Raw genomic sequence first — 19,166 nt, forward strand, 5'->3', positions numbered from 1 at the left:
ACCCTCACAAGCCTTCCAGGGTTTGCTGAAGAGAAGCATCTCCGATTTTTTTATTAGGAACGGTGAGTTTTTGGTAATGGGCATTGTTCGAACTCTGCCTCTTCAGATATAGCCATCCATTTTAGCAATTTTCTCTTCCCGTTGCTCATTAAACTGTCCACTCTTATAGTCAAAATGTCTTGCTGGGGAAATGCAGTGGTAAAGCAGCTCATTGGCCTGTTTTAGGGACTCTAGCCTAGTCGTGTGGGGATTTTGGCTTCCCAACATGCATGTCAATTTTTCGTTATTTTTACTAATCCATTGTCCACTACACCACATTAACATTATAGCCTTAAATCTTGTTGGCAGATCCCTAGAAGGTGCAAGAAAGTTGCAACCACAATGGATAACACTGGACAACAGAATAGGCTGATATGACCAATTTACTTATTGTTAGACCCTTATTTTGTATCTTATCATTGTGTTTTTTTTAACCTTCTACATTTTTTACTTATTTTAAAATTTCTCTTTCTTACCCTAGCAACTCGACGGACACACAGATATACAGACACTTGTCCTTTTATTAAGGTGGATAAGCTGATTCCTGTCCATCCGGCAGTTACTCTCTGTTGGACGTACTCAATATTAACATTAATGTCTGCAGTGTACCATCTATTGGAATGTATTTTGTAATGCATGTAGTAATAAAGTGCATTGCATTTTGTTCCAACAGATGGCGCATCACAAATATTAGCACTGCTTTTACAAATCCCATACCATATGACATATAAAAGAGACACATCAACCAGACGGACACATGGATATGCAGACACACACACACAGACACTTGTGTTTTTATTAAGGTGGATAAGCTGATTTCTGTCTATCTGGCATTTATTCTGTGTTGGGCATATTCAGGGTTATATTCTATTGGAATGTATTTTGTAGTAATAAAATGCATTGCGTTGTTTTCCAACAGATGGTGCATCACAAATATTAGCACTACTTTTCAGATCCCACACCGAATAGTATATACTGTAAAAGAAACATAGCAACCAAATGGACACACAGGTACACAGACCCCCACACAGACACCTGTCTTTTTATATAGGGGGATTTTAATTTAATATATTGTAAGGGCATGAACTGGTTTGATATTTGTTGCTTTATTTTAATTGCAGTCATTGTGTCTTTGCTAACACTCTAATTATATAGTACATGCCATGTTAGCACAAAGCAAATTAAATCCTATTGTTGTTCAATTTAAACCAATACAATTCACTATGTAATTTTTTTCTACGGTGGGCTGGCGCCCTGCCCGGGATTTATTTCCTGCCTTGCGCCCTGTGTTGGCTGGGATTGGCTCCAGCAGACCCCCGTGACCCTGTAGTTAGGATAATAGCAGGTTGGATAATGGATGGATGGATGTAATCTTTTTATGCTTATGATTGTACTTTTATTGCTGTATTGCTCAAGTATCTTGACTATCTTAAATCAGGTATAAAAGTTGAAGATACTGAATTTCCAGGCGCATATACATATATTTTTTTTACAATAAGAAGTGCATTGCTAGAAGCCATTAAAGAGACATGTATTTTTCATAATAAAACATGATTTTACTAAAATCCATAGATGATACTCATCTTCTTTAATCATACTGTAAAAGTGAAATTCTTTAGGATTATAAATGGAGCAGCCAGATTGCCTTTAAAGAAAAGATGTGAATAACAACTGCTGTTCTAGTTAAGGCAATCAACTGCTGAACAGACAGGGGCCATGATCAAGACTTGTCAGCCTATACAGAGTGCTTACAATTAGTTATAATTACATGAGGTAAATTAGGATGATCTTTCCAGCTGCTGCTTGTTTTCTTGTAAATAATCATTTATAACAACAGAATGCAGTCTCTAATGACTTGAACTATTTAATATGACTGAATAGGCTCATGTTTACGTATAAAATGAGGCAAAGTTATATTGATTTCAATCACTTCTTCTTTTTCCTACATACTTGGGCTTCTCAGTCTCCAATCTGGAATCTCACAGTGGTTTGTAATTTTAATTTCTGATTTCTGTTTATTCATGCAGCTTTTTGGTTGTGAAGAAAGCTAAAAGCCCTGCAGGATATGCCTGAATGTTGAAAGAAGGTCTCTGAGTTGTACTTTTTATCACCACATTTTATACACAAGAGAGTTCTTTGTTCTTTTCTAAAGGTTAATGTAGTAATCCTTGATGCTTGCCAACAGAATAGTCAATGGGTCAGTACCTCTGCATATGGAGATGTAGCTCTTAATTGCCCACCTCCATCCAAACTGCCAACTCCTTCAAAGTGTTTAAGAGGTGATTGAAAACTGTGAATATCTGTCAATTTGTTAATGAATGTTTTTTGCTATGTGGATATCTGTCGTATTGTCAATTCATAATTTTTTGTTATGGTAGCTTTATGTGTTATCCAGTGTGACAGATAGGGGGCGCTGTCGTCTCCTTGTACCCTCAGACTTGACGCCAGACACCAGGTAAAAGTCCAAAGTTTGGATTTATTATAATAATCCAGTGCACAAAGCACCCTCCTCTCCACAATACTCATATAACTAATCAATAAACAACAACAACAACATTTATTTATATAGCACATTTTCATACAAAAAGTAGCTCAAAGTACTTTACATAATGAAGAAAAGAAAAATAAAAGACAAAATAAGAAAAAATAAAATAAGACATTAGTTAACATAGAAAAGGAGTAAGGTCTGATGGTGGACAGAAAAATCAAAAAAAAAAACTCCAGACGGCTGGAGAAATAAATAAAATCTGCAGGGGTTCCAGGCCATGGGACCGCCCAGTCCCCTCTGGGCATTCTAACCTAACATAAATGAAATAGTCCTCTTTGTAGGGTTAGGGTTCTCACGGAGTCACTTGATGTTGATGGTCATACAGACTTCTGGCTTTTAATCCATCCATCATTGTTGGAACATCAATCACAATACAATCCTCCACTCCCAGACGCGTTGCCACCCTGCCATCCAGCTCAACTCAACGTCTGGGATCTCCCACAGTCCTTTTATATACTGTGACCCGGAAGTATTTCCAATCCCTCAGTCCATGTGACTTCCTATCATTTTCGGGTCAGATCTTTGCATCCCGGAAGTACGTCATTTCTCCTGTCGCTGTGACTAAGACGTACTTCGGGGTTATCTCTGGGCCTTCCTGCAGCATCCTCTGTTGGCGCCCAAGGTATCCAGCAGGGCTGTAAAGGGAAACTCCACTGTCCATGATTCCCTGCTGGCATTTGGGGCACCTCTATGCTGCAGGGAGGGCTCCACCTGGCGGCCTGGGGGTATTGGCCGGGATGACTGGCCAGCCATATTCCACACCAGTCATTGAAATACTGACTGAATTTGTCCGTGTTACTACCTAGAGAGATAAGTTACATCATGTTTATTAACTCAGAAGCAGAAATGATTCACTCTGTACTAATATTCTAATGTAAGAATCATTCGGACCTTAGAATGCTGTTGACTTAACCAGGGAGACAATTTAATTATCATGTTGATTTTGCGGGCACAACAAGCTGGACTTGGTCTCTACGATTGTCAATGCCTTTAAATGGAAAGCTGCAGTATAAATGAGCAGGTCCAACCACACCCTCCTCCTGCCTACAAGCTTGTGATTGGAAACAGCATCTCTCTTATTTAAGCCAGAAGTTCTGTGTGTTAGGGATGATTGTTGTTTGTTTGTTTTTAGGTTTCTAAACTCTTTTAGGACTCCCCCCAATGGGATGACACACCGAGGAATGTCCCGAAGTACGATATCCACGTCTGTGGAAAACATCCTATCAGTTACCAGGGCAACCGCGGGCTCCCAGCGCTGTAGCAGGTTGTCTTGAAGGCAAATCCAAAAAGACTGCAGTCATGCTATAAGTGCGCAACATTGTAAATGTAAGGAGCTGTATCACTTGGCCACTAACCTGGCCACAACCCTGCCTGACTGCTGTGTCTGTGTATAGGAGAGCGGTAGATCCTGCTACAATAAATAACCGTGCTGTTACTGTTCAAACTGAATAAAGCTGGTTTTGCTAAAGTACTGAGACTCAACCTCGTCTTTTGGGGTGCAAGACAGGGACTAACTCATCACAATCTATATATATATATATATATATATATATATAAGCCAAATACCACTGACTCACTCATCACAAAATCTTCCGAACCTTGAGGACTTGGGAGTTGAAATTTGGATTGTAGGTTACACTTGGCCCATAGCTGCTTGCTAAGAAACGTTTTTAAAAATTTTGTGGTCTGAGCGCGAAATTTCTTACAGTTTTTTAGACCCGTTTGTATGTATGTCTGCTTTTCATGAAAGAACTACTTAACGGATTTATATTGGGTTTTTTGCTTGAACATTCTGTTGATTTTGTGAATTTCTCATCATGCTAAGTATCATAGTCCGCTTACGGTACTAATTTATTAACCTTACTCCACTTAGTTAGTGAACGAGATAACTAACAGATTTAGATCTTTTTTTTTTCTATAATTTGCTTGAACATTATGGTTGATTTTGCGACTTGTCTCATTTCGCTCAGGATCATAGTTTGCTTGCAGGAGCGATATATTAGTGTTAATCCGAGACAGAGGCTGTGGGCTGAGGGCAGGGGGAAGAGTGACGTCAGGAGTAGAGAGCTGGGCAGGGTCCTCCTCACTGTCCTGTTTCACTAATAGGTGGGCGAAGCTGTGGAGGATGACTAGTATATCCATCCTTCCATCCATTATCCAATCTGCTATTTTCTAACTAAAGGGTCATGGGGGTCTGCTGAAGCCAATCCCAGCCAACACAGAGCGCAAGGCAGGAAACAAACCCCGGGCAGGGCACCAGCCCAATGCAGAGCACACACACCAACACATCCAAGCACACACTAGGGACAATTTAGGATCGCCAATGCACCTAACCTGAATGTCTTTGGACTGAGGGAAGAAAACGGGGCACCTGGAGGAAACCCACGCAGACATGGGGAGAACATGTAAACTACAAGCAGGGAGGACCCAGGAACAGAACCCAGGTCTCCTTACTGCAAGGCATCAGCGCTACCACTGTGCCACCTGGCTTGGCTGAACCTCGTATATTATCTGGAACGTTACAAAATAGAAAATTGCTTGTGAGCAAAAGAGTAGTCTGTCTTGGGGAGAGTCAAAAACATGACTGCTGTTGCACATAACTGGTGAGCTTATATAGCAGGAAGGAAGGAAGAGGCGGGATGTCAATATGAGGCGGGGAAGTGACATCATCCAGGGGTGTGGTTTGATGGCAAAAGGGGTTGAGACTGGCTTTACTTGTTCCTGCAAGTAAGGAGAAAAAGGTATTAGTGCATATGACTAGCCCTGTTTACTAGCTTTTTTACACTAACCAGACCCTGCTGCTGCCCCCCATGCACACATGTGTGACAGTATATATATATATATATATAGATACTGTATAGCGCCTTACCCAGCACAGACTCAGACAGAGGCACATATGAAAACACAAAGGCTTTTATTTTTCTTCACCTGTGGGACATGTCTTCCCTGTGAACCCCGCAGGCATAACACAGTCCCAAAAGCACTTAATAAAAAACAACACACAACTCCCATTTAGCATCACCACTCCTCCTTGGCAACCTCATCCTCTTCCTCCCAATTCTGGTCCTGAGTGGTGGTTGCTAGTCCTTTTTATAGCCCACCCGGGCTTGATCATCTGTTCCTGATTGCACTTCCGGGTGGGGCTGTAGAGTTGTCCAGACTGGCTCCGTGATCCATGCAGCACCCCCTGGCAGCCACCCCAGATCCCAACAGGGCTGTGGAGTACTCCATCTCCCATGGAGCCCTGTGGGAAACTGAGGCATCTTAGTTTGCCAGGGAGGCTGTCACCAAGTGTACTGGGGGAGGTACTGAGGAGCCCATGGATGCTCCTCTGGAACATATGTAGAAGGGGTGTGGGACCCGGCTGCCTGCCACTATATATATATATATATATATATATATATATATACTGTATATATATACACACTGTATATAGTCAAGCTTGGGTCACAATGTTAAACAGGAGACTGAAAAAGGGATCAGGCTTCCAAAGATCAAAATCTTCATTGCTGAACTGGCAGTATAAACACAAGACCTTATTCACAAGGGCCGTGTCAACAGCAGAAAAGCACACAGGTTGCAGCAATCAAATGTAGCGTTCCAGCACCCATCTCCAGGTCAAAAGAACACAAAGTCCTCCTCATTTAGCGGGTTCAATGCCTCAGAAGCAGCAACTGGAGCAAATGCAGTCTCAGGGAGAGAGGACAGGAGAGTGAGCTATTAGGTTGGCCATGGTTTGGTCTTTTAAATGTTCTAAACCTCATGCAAGAAACATGTTGTGCGGTTAGCCTGTAGGTGATACTGCAAAGGGGATGAGTAAGAGTGTGTTTGTTTCTCAGTGAAATATTGTTTAAGAGGGAGTTTCTGAAGAGTATTTGTGTTCGTTTGCCATAGGTTTTCTGTTTATCAGAGAGACTGCTCGCAGTTAAGAGCATAAGAGCATGCAGCTGGCGGCGCTATGCGGGAGTCAAAATGGAGCAGGGGAACTACTGAACTGCACATGAGTGATGGTCACCACCGTTATGGGCAACTAACCGATGGTGACACCAGTCGCAATATATAGCATGGCAGACAGATGGACAGTCGCTGCCCTTGCCCAGCAGGGACACCTTCTTAATGGAAAGACTGGGGAAGAGACCACACACCGGGCATTATCAACCATATAATAAAACACTGAGGTCTGTGACCAGTCCCTCTGAGCAATCTGATTAGTTAGTTGGGCTTTGATGTGATTGGTCAGTTTGGCTTTATTGTCACAACAAAAGAGGAAGTGCGAATGTGAGATGTATGAGGAGGAGTAAAGGCATATGAGACACCCTGAGAGAGTTGTCTTCAGAGATGGCCAGTATAAAACCAGACAGGAGGTGACAAAGGTACCTCAAAAATAAGTATAAAAAAAGACATTTTTGATTACTGTAAGAAAATTATGTCTTGATTAAGTGTATTGCAATTCTATCCTTTTTTCTATAGCAAAGTACGGAAGCTGAGAGAGGACATGCAATATCGTTATTTTTTTAAATTGTCTCCTCGAGATAACAGACTAATTTTATCGAGATCTCGAAATTTCTTGAGATAACGGAATAATTTTATTGCAATCTCGAGAAAATGAAACTTAACTTTTGCTGTTGACATCAGGCTTGCTTAGATTGCAACGCCTATACAGCTGAAGCCTTGCTAACCGTCTTCTTAAATGACGGACACTAACAGTTTTTATTTTCTAAACTAAGGTATAAACACATATTTCAGCCTGTGTCAGCCTTTGATTGAACAAAAATGTGACGCACTGATCAATACAGTTCTGCTGTTCTGCCATTTCAAACAGGACATGGCTTCCATAAATTAAACATTAAACGTTAGATACAATTATTTCATAATTTCGAGAAAACAAGATCTTTTGTTTTATCAAGATCTCGATAAAATTAGTCTGTTATCTTGAGGAAACAATTAAAAAAAATAATGATATTGCACGTCCTCTCTCGGCTTCCGTAGCAAATTGATCTTACATCACACTTGCAGCACATTAAAGAAAGGGCAAAATATTTGCTTTGTAACAGGGGGTAATGTCTGTGTACTAAGAGATTTCCAAATATGCATTATGACACAAATGTAAACTGAATTACTCTGTGTTCTTCTGTTCCCAGTGCTCAACAACCTGTGGACTAGGAGCCATTTGGAGAAGAGTTGAGTGCAGTACTGGCAAAGAAACCGACTGTAAAAATATCAAACGCCCTGATCCTGCCAGAAGATGTCATCTTCAGCTATGCACAATCTGGAAGAATGGGAACTGGAGCAAGGTAAGCAATTTCAATTTCAAAACAATCTACACAGTCATCCAAATTTTGTCCTATGTATCAAGTTAAAGGTAGTGGGGAAGCTAAAAATAAAACAGTACAGAAATGTCCTACGCATTGAAGGGCATGGATGGATAGATAGATAGATAGATAGATAGATAGATAGATAGATAGATAGATAGATAGATAGATAGAAAGGCACTTTATGATAGATAGATAGATAGATAGATAGATAGATAGATAGATAGATAGATAGATAGATAGATAGAAAGGCACTTTATGATAGATAGATAGATAGATAGATAGATAGATAGATAGATAGATAGATAGATAGATAGATAGATAGATAGAAAGGCACTTTATGATAGATAGATAGATAGATAGATAGATAGATAGATAGATAGATAGATAGATAGAAAGGCACTTTATGATAGATAGATAGATAGATAGATAGATAGATAGATAGATAGATAGATAGATAGATATGAGCAAAACAGGTAAATTTTGATTTGCATACATTATGTACATTATGTCTTTCTTCTAGCATGGTAACCAGCAACTGCACATCTTATTCCATATGTGGTTGCACTCATACATTAATTATGTTGTCTAAGCATAATATTCCACAATTTTAATTCAAGAGTGTTTACAACCCAACATTAAATGTGACTTTTCCATTGGTTCTGCACATTCCTTAGACAACGAAAATGTTGTGTTCACATAAATCCCTGAATCCTTATCAGAGGTTGTTTCCTGTAGGTCAATGTCTCTCGTCTTGTACTGTATTTTTAATTGATATTCCTGTGGCCCACGTGAAGCACTTTGCACTTTTCTGTATTAAACTACATTTTCCAAGTGTTTGCCCAGTTCTAAAGCTTGTCCAGGTCAAGCTTGCCATTCCTCCAATTTTAGAGCCATCAGCGAATTTCCCAAGTTTGCTAACTATACCAGAGTCAATATCATTATTATAAACTAGAAAATGTTAAGACCCCAGGGTAGACCCCCGAGGGACTCCACTGATGACCTCACTCCATGTTGAGCATTCTCCTCTTTTCTGTACTCTTTGTCTCTTGTCAGTTAACCAACTAGAGATTCAGATTTGTTGGTTACCTCTGAGGCCTACACCTTCCAATCTTTGGTGTAGGACCGTATCAAAGGCTTTTTGAAAGTCTTAAATTATGTTTTTGTGAACTATTCCAGTTGCCTATTCAAAAAAATCCAAACGATTGATTTGGCAAGATCTTTCTCTCATAAACCGTATTGGATGTTATTTAGTATAGTTTCAGAGAGGTACTTTTTCAATTTACTCTATTTCATATTATAGTTTCTATAATTTTTCAAATTTTGTTTGCCTTCTTGAAGATTGGAGTCACATTTGCAACTTTCCAGTCCTCAGATACTTCACCTTTCCTAAATGACTTCTCAAATATGCATAATAAGGGTTTATAGGTGACATCTTTCATTTCTTTTAATACAACTGGTGAAATTTTTTCAGGTCCAGGTGTTTTATTAGTTTTCAACATATTAAGAACTTGAAACATATCAGACTTTCCTATTTTAAAATCTATGAGCTCAAGTTTTGTTTGCTCTTTTTCATGGGCATTCTATTTCTTTCTTCCTTTACAGATACTTGGGTGAAACAGCTGTTCAGTTCACTTTCTTTTTCTTTCTCATTTTTACTGATTTCTCTTTTTTGTGTATAGGTAAGCTCATATAGGAGTATTGGTCAGGTGTCCCCAACATTTTGGCCATATACTGTGTGAACAACAGGGGGCATACAGTTCCTTAAACCCCGGACACAACAGACACAGAGGCCAAGTGTTGCACACAACACCCCTTTATTCATCTGTGGAAAAACCTTTTCCTTTGCTCCCCACAAGAGCATGCAGTACAATCACCAATTAGCACCAAATACACTGTCCCTTTCTTCTTTCTGTCTGCCTCCACTCCTCCTCCAGTAAGCTTCGTCTACCTCTTCCCAACTCTGGCTCCTCGAGTTGTGGCAGCTGGCCGGAAGTGCTCCAGGTGTGTGTGTGCACTTGCGGATGTGGCGGCAGCCCTGCAAATGAGGGCTCACTTGTTCTCCACACACCCCCTGGCAGAGGCCACGGGCCCCAGCAGGGTTGATCTTCCGTTCTCCAAACCTGTGGCACTGTAGCATGCCAGGGGGGCTGCACTTTGTCATCCTGGAGGAGGTATTGCCCCACTCCTTCCCCTGGTCCATCTGTTATTGAAGTTTTTCATGTCAAGTGTTACAACTTGATTGATGTCAGAGTTTGGACTCTGCCATCTGGATCATTGCCATTTATGTTTTAACCCCCCTTCACTTTGGACATTTCCTGCTAAAAAAAAAATCTTTTTCGAAGTCCTAGGACATTTAAATAATTTTTTTCTGCCTTGTAAAATGTTCAGAGACAATATAGGTATTCTTTATCCTTTCCTTACTTCCTTCTAATCCTGGAATTCTTCTTTATGCACATTTTGCTTTGTAATGGTTTCGTTAATGGCCTCATTAAGCAGCTCTGTAATTTCTCGGAGAGTGGTGTATTAAATCTGAACTTCACTTTTCTCCGCACACAAGTGGTCTTTGTTAAGCTAAAAATGTACCTGGTAAACACAGCTGTACATACCTAATGTTGCTCAGGTGCGTCATACTAAAAGGAGATGAATACATATGGAATGAGTAATTTTCTATTTTAGGTTTATAAATACTTTAGATGGATTAGTATAATTGTGTTTTTTGCACTTTTTTTTTTTTAATTTTCCCCAGAAATGCCACTTAAATGATTTGGTTCTCTATTGTAAGGTTGTAAGTGTTGTGACTTAGATTGTAAAGGCACTATAAATATGTATGACTTTTTGTTTATCTAATTATATATGGTGTGGCTGGGTGTAAAAATAACAGCTCCACAAATTGGAAAAATTTGGTGTGTCAACCGGGTCATCCTGTTTATTGTTCAAGACTACGGAAGGAAAAATCATTCATTTTTTGGCATGTGTGTCCTGCTAAGCAAGAGATCAAAATCAAAACAAAGTATTTAGACTGTTTAGAAACAAGTCAGGTCACTTTGGTAGCAGAGATCTGTCCAGTGGGGTTGCTCTTGCCAGAAATGATACCACCTTCTGTGAGGCTCAAGCTTTTATGGAGGCTGAACCGGAAGAGGCAGAGTCAGTTGCTCTCACTGGGTGGTTTCTCAAAACTGTGGAGAGAGAAGAAGATGATAATCTTATTGACAGTGCCCCCTCTCGTCCCAGCGGGTTATTACATACCTCAATGCTCATGGATAACAAATGGTATGAGGCAAATACATAGTGTACGGCATATTTGCTGGAACTGTGATGTAAAAACAAATAAGTTCTGTTACAGAAGAAGCTGTATTTTGAAAAAAATAACACAAGAAAACAAATTTTGCCCATTCAAACCGTCAAAGAAGAAAAATTTAAATATTTTAAAGAACAATTTCTGCACTGAATAATAAAAGGAATTAAGTATGAAAGAGCATGATGTTCATCTGTAGATCTTTCCATCATCTGACCCCTCTATTGAAGTTAGCATTGTTAGATATTAAACTTCAAAGTGTTATTTAACAGCTGCAAAAATTAAAAGCGAAGAATATGAAAACAAACAGGCTAAAAAAGCCTCTAATGTAGTCTCCATAAAATTGCCTAAAGTAGATATAATAAAATCTAATAGGAGCCTGTCTATGGATACCAAAACAAATTCACCCAGCAACTTCACAAATGGAAATGGGGAAAAGAAAACAAGACTCACCCTAAATGTGTAATTATGTCTCCTGGCAAAATGACCCTAGAAAGCTAACATAGTAAAAAGGAGGAAATATAAACATCTAGTAATTGGATTCCACCTGTGGCCAATTCAATTGGTTAGACCTACTGTAATTAAGAAAGTCACACAGCTCTCTGTTGAAAGATCTACAGTTTATCGAAACCCAAGCCATGAGGTTGAAGGAATTGCATAGATAGATAGATAGATAGATAGATAGATAGATAGATAGATAGATAGATAGATAGATAGATAGATAGATAGATAGATAGGGAGAAAAATATCAAACGCAATATCAATCACAAAGTACAGATCTGCAGCACTGAAGGTACACAAAAGCACAGTGGTCTTCACAATTCTTAAATGTAATAAGTTTGCAGCAACCATTATTCCTACTAGAGAAACAAAGCAATTTGAAATAAAGGCCTTGCTAAGAGTGGTGACCAGAAACCTTATTGTCCCTCTGTCTCGGCTCCAGAGAACCTGTGTGGAGATGGGAGAAATTTTCAGAAGGATTATCATCACTGCAAAACTCCATGAATCTAGACCTTAAGACAAAGGGACCAGGTACAACGTAAAAGCCCAGCTGGAATTTGGAGAAGGGCACTTAAGGGACACCCAGACTGTGAGGAACAAGATTCTCTAGTCTTGTGAAACCAAGACTGAACTGTTTGGCCTCAATTCTAAGCATCACATCATAGGGAAAACAGAATCGCTCATCACCTCCCAAAACCATTCCAACTCTGAAGGATGGTGGTGGGATCATTCTGTAGGGTTGTTTTTCAGCAGCAGGCACTAGTAGACTACACTCTCTTCCCCATAGGGGAATCATTCTTAGTTCCCAAAACCCATGAAGGTTCCAGAAAGAACCTTTATATTATTTAGATCTGTAACGGCTGCCATACAGTAAATAATAGCGAGTAAACGTTAACAAAGGACACTTGCTGCATATGTATAGTAACAGAGGCTATGTCCAGGTTTTCTTAATCTTCTAGTGTCCTTCTAGATAGCCTACCATATATTAAAGAGTTAACTTTTTTTTCGACATACTAGGAAGTCTATCAAAGCACAAAGAATCAACTTCATATGCAAAATCCCTTCCCAGAATGAAATCATGCTTGTCAAGCCATAATTCTAGGAGGAACCACACAATCATGGAACCATGTAGTGTCATTAAGGAAGTATTATTTTAAGACTGTAGTCAGGGTTGATGGTAAACTGAACAAAGCAAAGTACAGAAATATCCTTAATGAAAACCGGCTCCAGAGAGCCCAGAACTGGGCCGATGGTCCACCTTCCAACAGGACAATGACCCAAAGCACAAATCAGCGACAACACAGGAGTGGCTGAAGGACAACACTGTCAATGTTCTTGAGTGGCTCAGCAGAGCCTGGACTAGAACCCAATCAAACATCTCTGGAGAGACCAAAAAACAACAGCTGTCCATTGATGGTCTCCATTCAACCCAACAGAGCTGGAGAGAATCTACAGAGAAGAAAGGCAATAAATCCCCAAAATCCAGGTGTGTTAAGCTTGTTGTGTCAAAACCATGAAGATTACATCCAGGCTGGAATTTCCACCAAAGTGGCTGCAAAGAAGTAATGATGAAAGGATCTGAATACCTATGTCACCGTATTTCAGTTTTTTATTTTTCATACATTTTCAAATAATTCTAAGATCCTTATTTCACTTTGTTATTCTGGGGTGTTGAGTGTTGTTGGATGAGGGAAAATATGGTTTTAAATTATTTTAGCATAAAGCAGAAACATATTCAAATGTGTAAAAAGCACAGGGGTCTGAATACTTTTTGAAACACTGTAGAACAGAAAATGACTCTACCCTCTTAATACTCTGTCAAGTCTAAATCAGAGCACACAAATGGAATCATTTGAAGGTGAATTTATATTCATACTGTATATGCAAAAACCATTCTTCTGGGACCATCACTATGGAGATTATGCTTTGGATCAGCGTGCATTTTGTTCTTTTCTTTAAACTTTAGATATTTCATATGTGTCATATGTACTCTCTGAATTAAGTAGCAAGTGATCATATACAAACACTAATTTATCATTCCTTAAAATCATGAAAGAGACAGAACTGGAGAAGTTTTGATGTAAATAAATCATTACCAATCAGCTCAGCTGGTGACAAACACTGAGAAATCATATAGCTAATTGTTTTTGGTAAAAGTAATTTGTGATTAAAGGGTCTGCATTAGATAAGGAGAGACTGTTATACTGGCACATATAGACTGAATTAAAGTAGAATATTTAAAATGCCATGAAAATTTTATATTTTAGTTTTCTTCTTTCATTTCCTTTAGCGTATTAAGAGGTTTTCTAAATTCTTTATCTTCCATATTGTTGTTGCCAGCCCATCTTAGTAGCATGAGTCTCCAAGCAGAAACTGACTCTGAAGGAGATCATAGGGAGTCTTTATACACACACACTCAAAGAAAATATTTAAGGACATGGTGATAATCTGCACGCTCTATTCATACTGAACCATAAGAATATAACAAATTTGACAAATGACAGGATACCATTCAGGCCATCAAGACCATTTCTTTCACTAATGGCTAAGCTATCTTAATATCTCTTCCAAATTCTTCTTAATGGTTGTCAAGGTTTCTGCTTTATCGCTGCAACAGGTGTCAGGAATCAGTCCTTGCTACAGCCACAAAGAAGCATCCTAATAGAAAAATAATAGTAATAAAAATAACCTTTATTGATATAGTGCTTCTTTTTTACCATACCAATATTAAGACAGTATTCTACAACAATTCAAGGGATTAAACAATCATCTATTTCTTTACACAGCACGTTTCCTGCGTGAGTAGGTAAGTATGTCCTGCACCTCCATTTCAGTCTGATACTACTTATGTCAGTTGTACCCTCTAGAGGGTGCTACTGAGCCAAATGTAAATGTTGCCTGTGAGGGAAAAAAATAAATGAAAGAAAAGTCAATTCCTTTACATGATAGTTTTAATGGGTTGGTAAGTAAGTATGTCTGGTACCAACATATCAATCAGATACTACAGCATATAGTGTGCGTTCTACAGGTTAGTTTAATACTGCTTGGTATGCATTATGCACATTGCATCTGAGACTGATCCATGAATACATTGAAATATATATAATGCATGAGCAAACGCATTACACATATGTGTGCACTGAACTGAACATTAGCATGGAAAAAAATCATTAATATTACATTAACAAGGGTACTCCTGCCAATGAGCGCAGCTCACAAGAGTCAGTCAATAGTTAGTGATAACCATATTATAACAATAAATCCCAGAAGAAGCAATAGTTTTACAAATATCACCTCCACCACTTCAAGTGCACATCTACTCTGTGCATAGTTCTTCAGTATTATCTGATATTTCTGCAATACATGATGCAGAAATCAGCACACTTTATGCCTTAAACTAGTATATATTAAACAAAAGACAAATTACAATTCATTATAAGCAAGACTAAATAAAGATGGTGTGGACTATGGCCGGCCAGTCATCCCAGCCAATACCCTCAGGCCGTCAGGTGGAGCTCTCCCTGCAGCATGGAGGTGCCCTGAATGCCAGCAGGGGATTATGGACAATGGAGTTTTCATCCACAGCCCTGCTGGATACCACAGGGGCCACTAGAAGGCGCTGCAGGAAGGGGCAACAAGTATTTTTTATACAACCCGGAAGTGCATCCTAGTCACATGGACAAAAGGAATGACGTGCTTCCGGGTTGAAGAAGAGGAGTTTTCATATGACCCGGACGTGCTAGAAAGTCTGCGAGTTCAGAAGCACTTCTGGGTCACGTACTATAAAAGGACTCTGGGAGATCCCAGACATTGAGCTGAGCTGGGTGTCAGGGTGGCAATGCATCTTGGAGATTGGAGGATTATTGATTATTATGTAGTGATTGTGATTTATGAATATAGAGGATTGGGGGGTGCTTCTGCACTGTATTTGTCCGAATAAAAGTTATTATTGGACTTTTACCTGGTGTCTGGCATCTAGTCTGAGGGATTAAGGGGACGACAGCGCCCAAATCTGTCACAATGGTTTAATATCTTTTTAAAAGTAATAATCAATATATCTCACATTGTCAATTAAAGAGTTTTCGAACTTCAGACCATAACAGCTAAATGCTAATTCCTGATATTTTAACCTGGCACTAGGAGTAACCAGCAGGTTGTTGTTCCACAATCTAAGCAACCTGACAAGAATACACTTGATAATCATATCCTTCAGAGAGGGATGTTCCAAGTCATGCAAACATTTAAAAATCCAATGAAAAAGTTTACAATCATTCAATAGTCACTCATGTAGGAAGAATCTTGCACGCAAGACTAACATTTTTAATTTTTTTTCAAAATACAGGAATATTACTAATTCATTATCACAAGGACAATTAACATGGGAATTAAAAGCTTCACTTTATAACTTTCAGCTTTCCCAGAATACAGTGCAGTTCTCCTCAGATTTACAAGTACTTTCAAGCTTCAGCCATTTACCTGAGACCTGTCAGCTGATATGGTTAACATATCCCGCATACATCATACATAATACCACATACATCAGCACAAGCAGCAAACCAGCAGCAATACCACATGCATTTCAGAACAGGTCACCCACCTGAAGCTAAACATGTTCGTGCTCAGTCAGTCCTTGGATGGGAGACTAACCAGAAAAACTTTGGAGTGCTGCTGGAAGAGGTGTTAGTAAGGCCAGTAGGGTCTGTGGTCTGTGTGTGGTTCCCAATGTCTAGGAGCAGTGATGGAGTCACTGTGCTATGGGAATGAGACCTAAAACCAAGGTCCCAACTCTTTGTGGTTATTAAAGTTCCCTGGGCATCCTTCATAAACTTCGTAAGTTGTATCCCAACGTCCTGGAAAAATTGCTCATCATGGCCTAGTCATTCTGGCCCCTTAATCATCCCCTGTCTCTAATTGGCTAACGATCACTGACCCCTTTACCATTTAATGGCTCTTTACTCACTAAAGCACTGTAAGTAGAGAGAAAAGTGCTGTATAAATGTAAAATATTATTATTAATATTACTAGAAACAACTGAGAAGATGATTTTCTTCACACCATTCCAGGATTCTGCACTTCCTTTAAACAGGAGCATCAAACTGCTGGCTTTATGGAATGGACAGATTTCCTTGGTGGCTTTTTCAAAATTAGCACAGTCCTCATCATTGGTGGGAGAAAATCAGACTTGTTTGACAAGGAGACAATTTCACATGTTACAAGAAGCTATACTTTTGTAGATAAGTAATTACACTGAACCTTTGTTAGAAAATTGGGGGGAAAAATTGCTTAGGAAGTCAAAGCTGAGAGTTGTTATAAACATCATCACATTCTCTAAGCAATTTGCAGAAGTTATTATAAAGGCAAATAAAGTTGTTGGTTATATCATAAAGACTGTTGAATATACTTAGACATATATAATATACTTAGACATAATGCACTATTGAGACCACATCTGGAGTGCTGTGAGCAGTTCTGGTCACCCTCACACTCGCACACTACATGAAAGTCATAGCAGCACTTGAAGCTGTGCAGAGGAGAGCAATCAATTGCATCCCAGGACTTGAGGACATGTCCTACTGTGACAGACTCAGAGAATTAAACCTGATAAGTCTCTAGCAGAGTAGACAGCTTAGAGACCTAATCCAGGTCTTCAGAAATTCTCAACGCCATTGCTACATTAGATCCAGCAGAATGTTTTTCATTTAGGAATGAATCACATACTTGAGGACACCTGTAGAAATTAAGGGAAGGTGTATTTAGAACTAAAACCAGGAAGCACTCATTTACACAAAGAGTTACAGGAATGTAGAACAAACTACCAAGAAATGTAGTTTGACAACCTTTAAGAAACATCTAGATGAGTTACTGGGACAACTTAGCTACTGTCTAAACAAACAAGCCTGATGGACTGAATGGACTCCTCATTTGTCAAAGTTCTTTTGTTCCTTTGTGGTAATTTAAGTTACTGAGGTGGGTTTATTACTTATTTCACACAGCATTGTGAAGGAGGGGCTGTGCCTGACTAACTCGTAATGCAGAAATGCCACTAATTAACATATGTCACAAGGAAAATGCAGGTTTTAAACTGGAATTACATTTCGTATGTAAGAGTGCAAAATTAAAGCAGGCCTGTTATAAGTTGAGCATACAGTGGAACCTCGGTTCACAAACGTCTCAGTACACGTACAAATCGGTTTACAACCAAAACGTTTGCCAAACTTTTGCCTTGGTTCACGACCACGCACTCGGTATACGAACAAGCCAGTTTCCCTTTCGGTTTGTACATGTTCAGTCTCTCCCTGTGCAGCGAGCGAGTGAGCGCGACACACACACAGGCGCGCGAGAGAGAGACTCACACACACACACGAGAGAGAGGCATACACAGGCACACAAGAGACACACACGCACAGGCGCGTGCTAGAGAGAGGCATACGCACACACACAGGCGCATGCTAGAGAGAGACACACACAGGCACTCCAGGCTAGTGAAAGAGAGAGCAAGCGAGCCAGCGAAAGTCGGAGGGCTGGATGCATAAGGTAGAAAAGGCCTGTTTTTGTTTTCAGTTCTGTTTCCAGCGATCGGTTCGTAGCGTGCGTTGTTGCAATGTTACTTTTCTTGGTGGTTTATTAAATTATGGATTTTTCAAATGCTCATTTTTTTCCCTGTGCTTAAAACTCATTAACAAAAAAGTGTTTTTAGCGAGCGGTTCCTAGAACTGTAGCGCGAACTATTGCAGTGTTAGTTTTCTCTGTTGTTCAAGGTTTTCTCAGTGTTATTCGATGTTTGTACATTTAGTTTACTATTACGCTGTGCATTCTATGGTATAATTAACTATATTTGTGCTTAAAAACTAAAAAAATATATATTTACATACAGTTCATACAGTCTGGAACGGATTAATTGTATTTACATACAGTCCTATGGTGGAAAGTGCTTCGGTTCACAACCAAATCGGTTTACGACCAGAGTTTTGGAATGATAGATAGATAGATAGATAGATAGATAGATAGATAGATAGATAGATAGATAGATAGATAGATAGATAGATAGATAGATAGAATTAGGGTCGTGAACCGAGGTTCCACTGTATTTGTATGTGTTTGCCCATTCATTCTTTATTAAACTTACTGAAACCTGCTCATAGGTGAGTGTTGTCAAACCCCATCTCGGTAGCTTTGGATGCAAGACAGGAACCAACGCTGGCTGGGATGCCGGTCCATTACAGGACACTCTCACCCATGCAGCAACAGTCCCTCGAACAAAACCAATTTATGAATATCAATCAGCCTAACACACATGTCATTTGGATGAGGATGTAGGCACCATGAAGTCTGCCAAACAGTTGCTGGGTTGTGATATGCACTTGACACTCTGCAGGCAGCACCTGCTCCTACAGTTTGTGCATCTGTATGTTATATGAACAGCTTTGCAGAGTATTTATTTCACTAAGCTGATCTAATTTTCTTGTAT

The 19,166-nt window shown here is 39.4% G+C and overlaps 1 protein-coding gene across 1 annotated transcript in view; it reads left to right on the plus strand.

Annotated features, from left to right (window-relative positions):
- The window catches only part of adamts12 (ADAM metallopeptidase with thrombospondin type 1 motif, 12), a 623,896-nt gene that overhangs the window by 528,804 nt on the left and 75,926 nt on the right, over positions 1-19,166 (plus strand). The window contains exon 20 of the mRNA XM_039750336.1: positions 7,729-7,881. Within this exon, the coding sequence (XP_039606270.1) occupies positions 7,729-7,881 (153 nt within the window). The remainder of the gene's footprint in view (positions 1-7,728; positions 7,882-19,166) is intronic.

This window comes from Polypterus senegalus, chromosome 4 (assembly GCF_016835505.1).
Source record: "Polypterus senegalus isolate Bchr_013 chromosome 4, ASM1683550v1, whole genome shotgun sequence".
In the NCBI taxonomy this organism is placed as follows: domain Eukaryota; kingdom Metazoa; phylum Chordata; class Cladistia; order Polypteriformes; family Polypteridae; genus Polypterus; species Polypterus senegalus.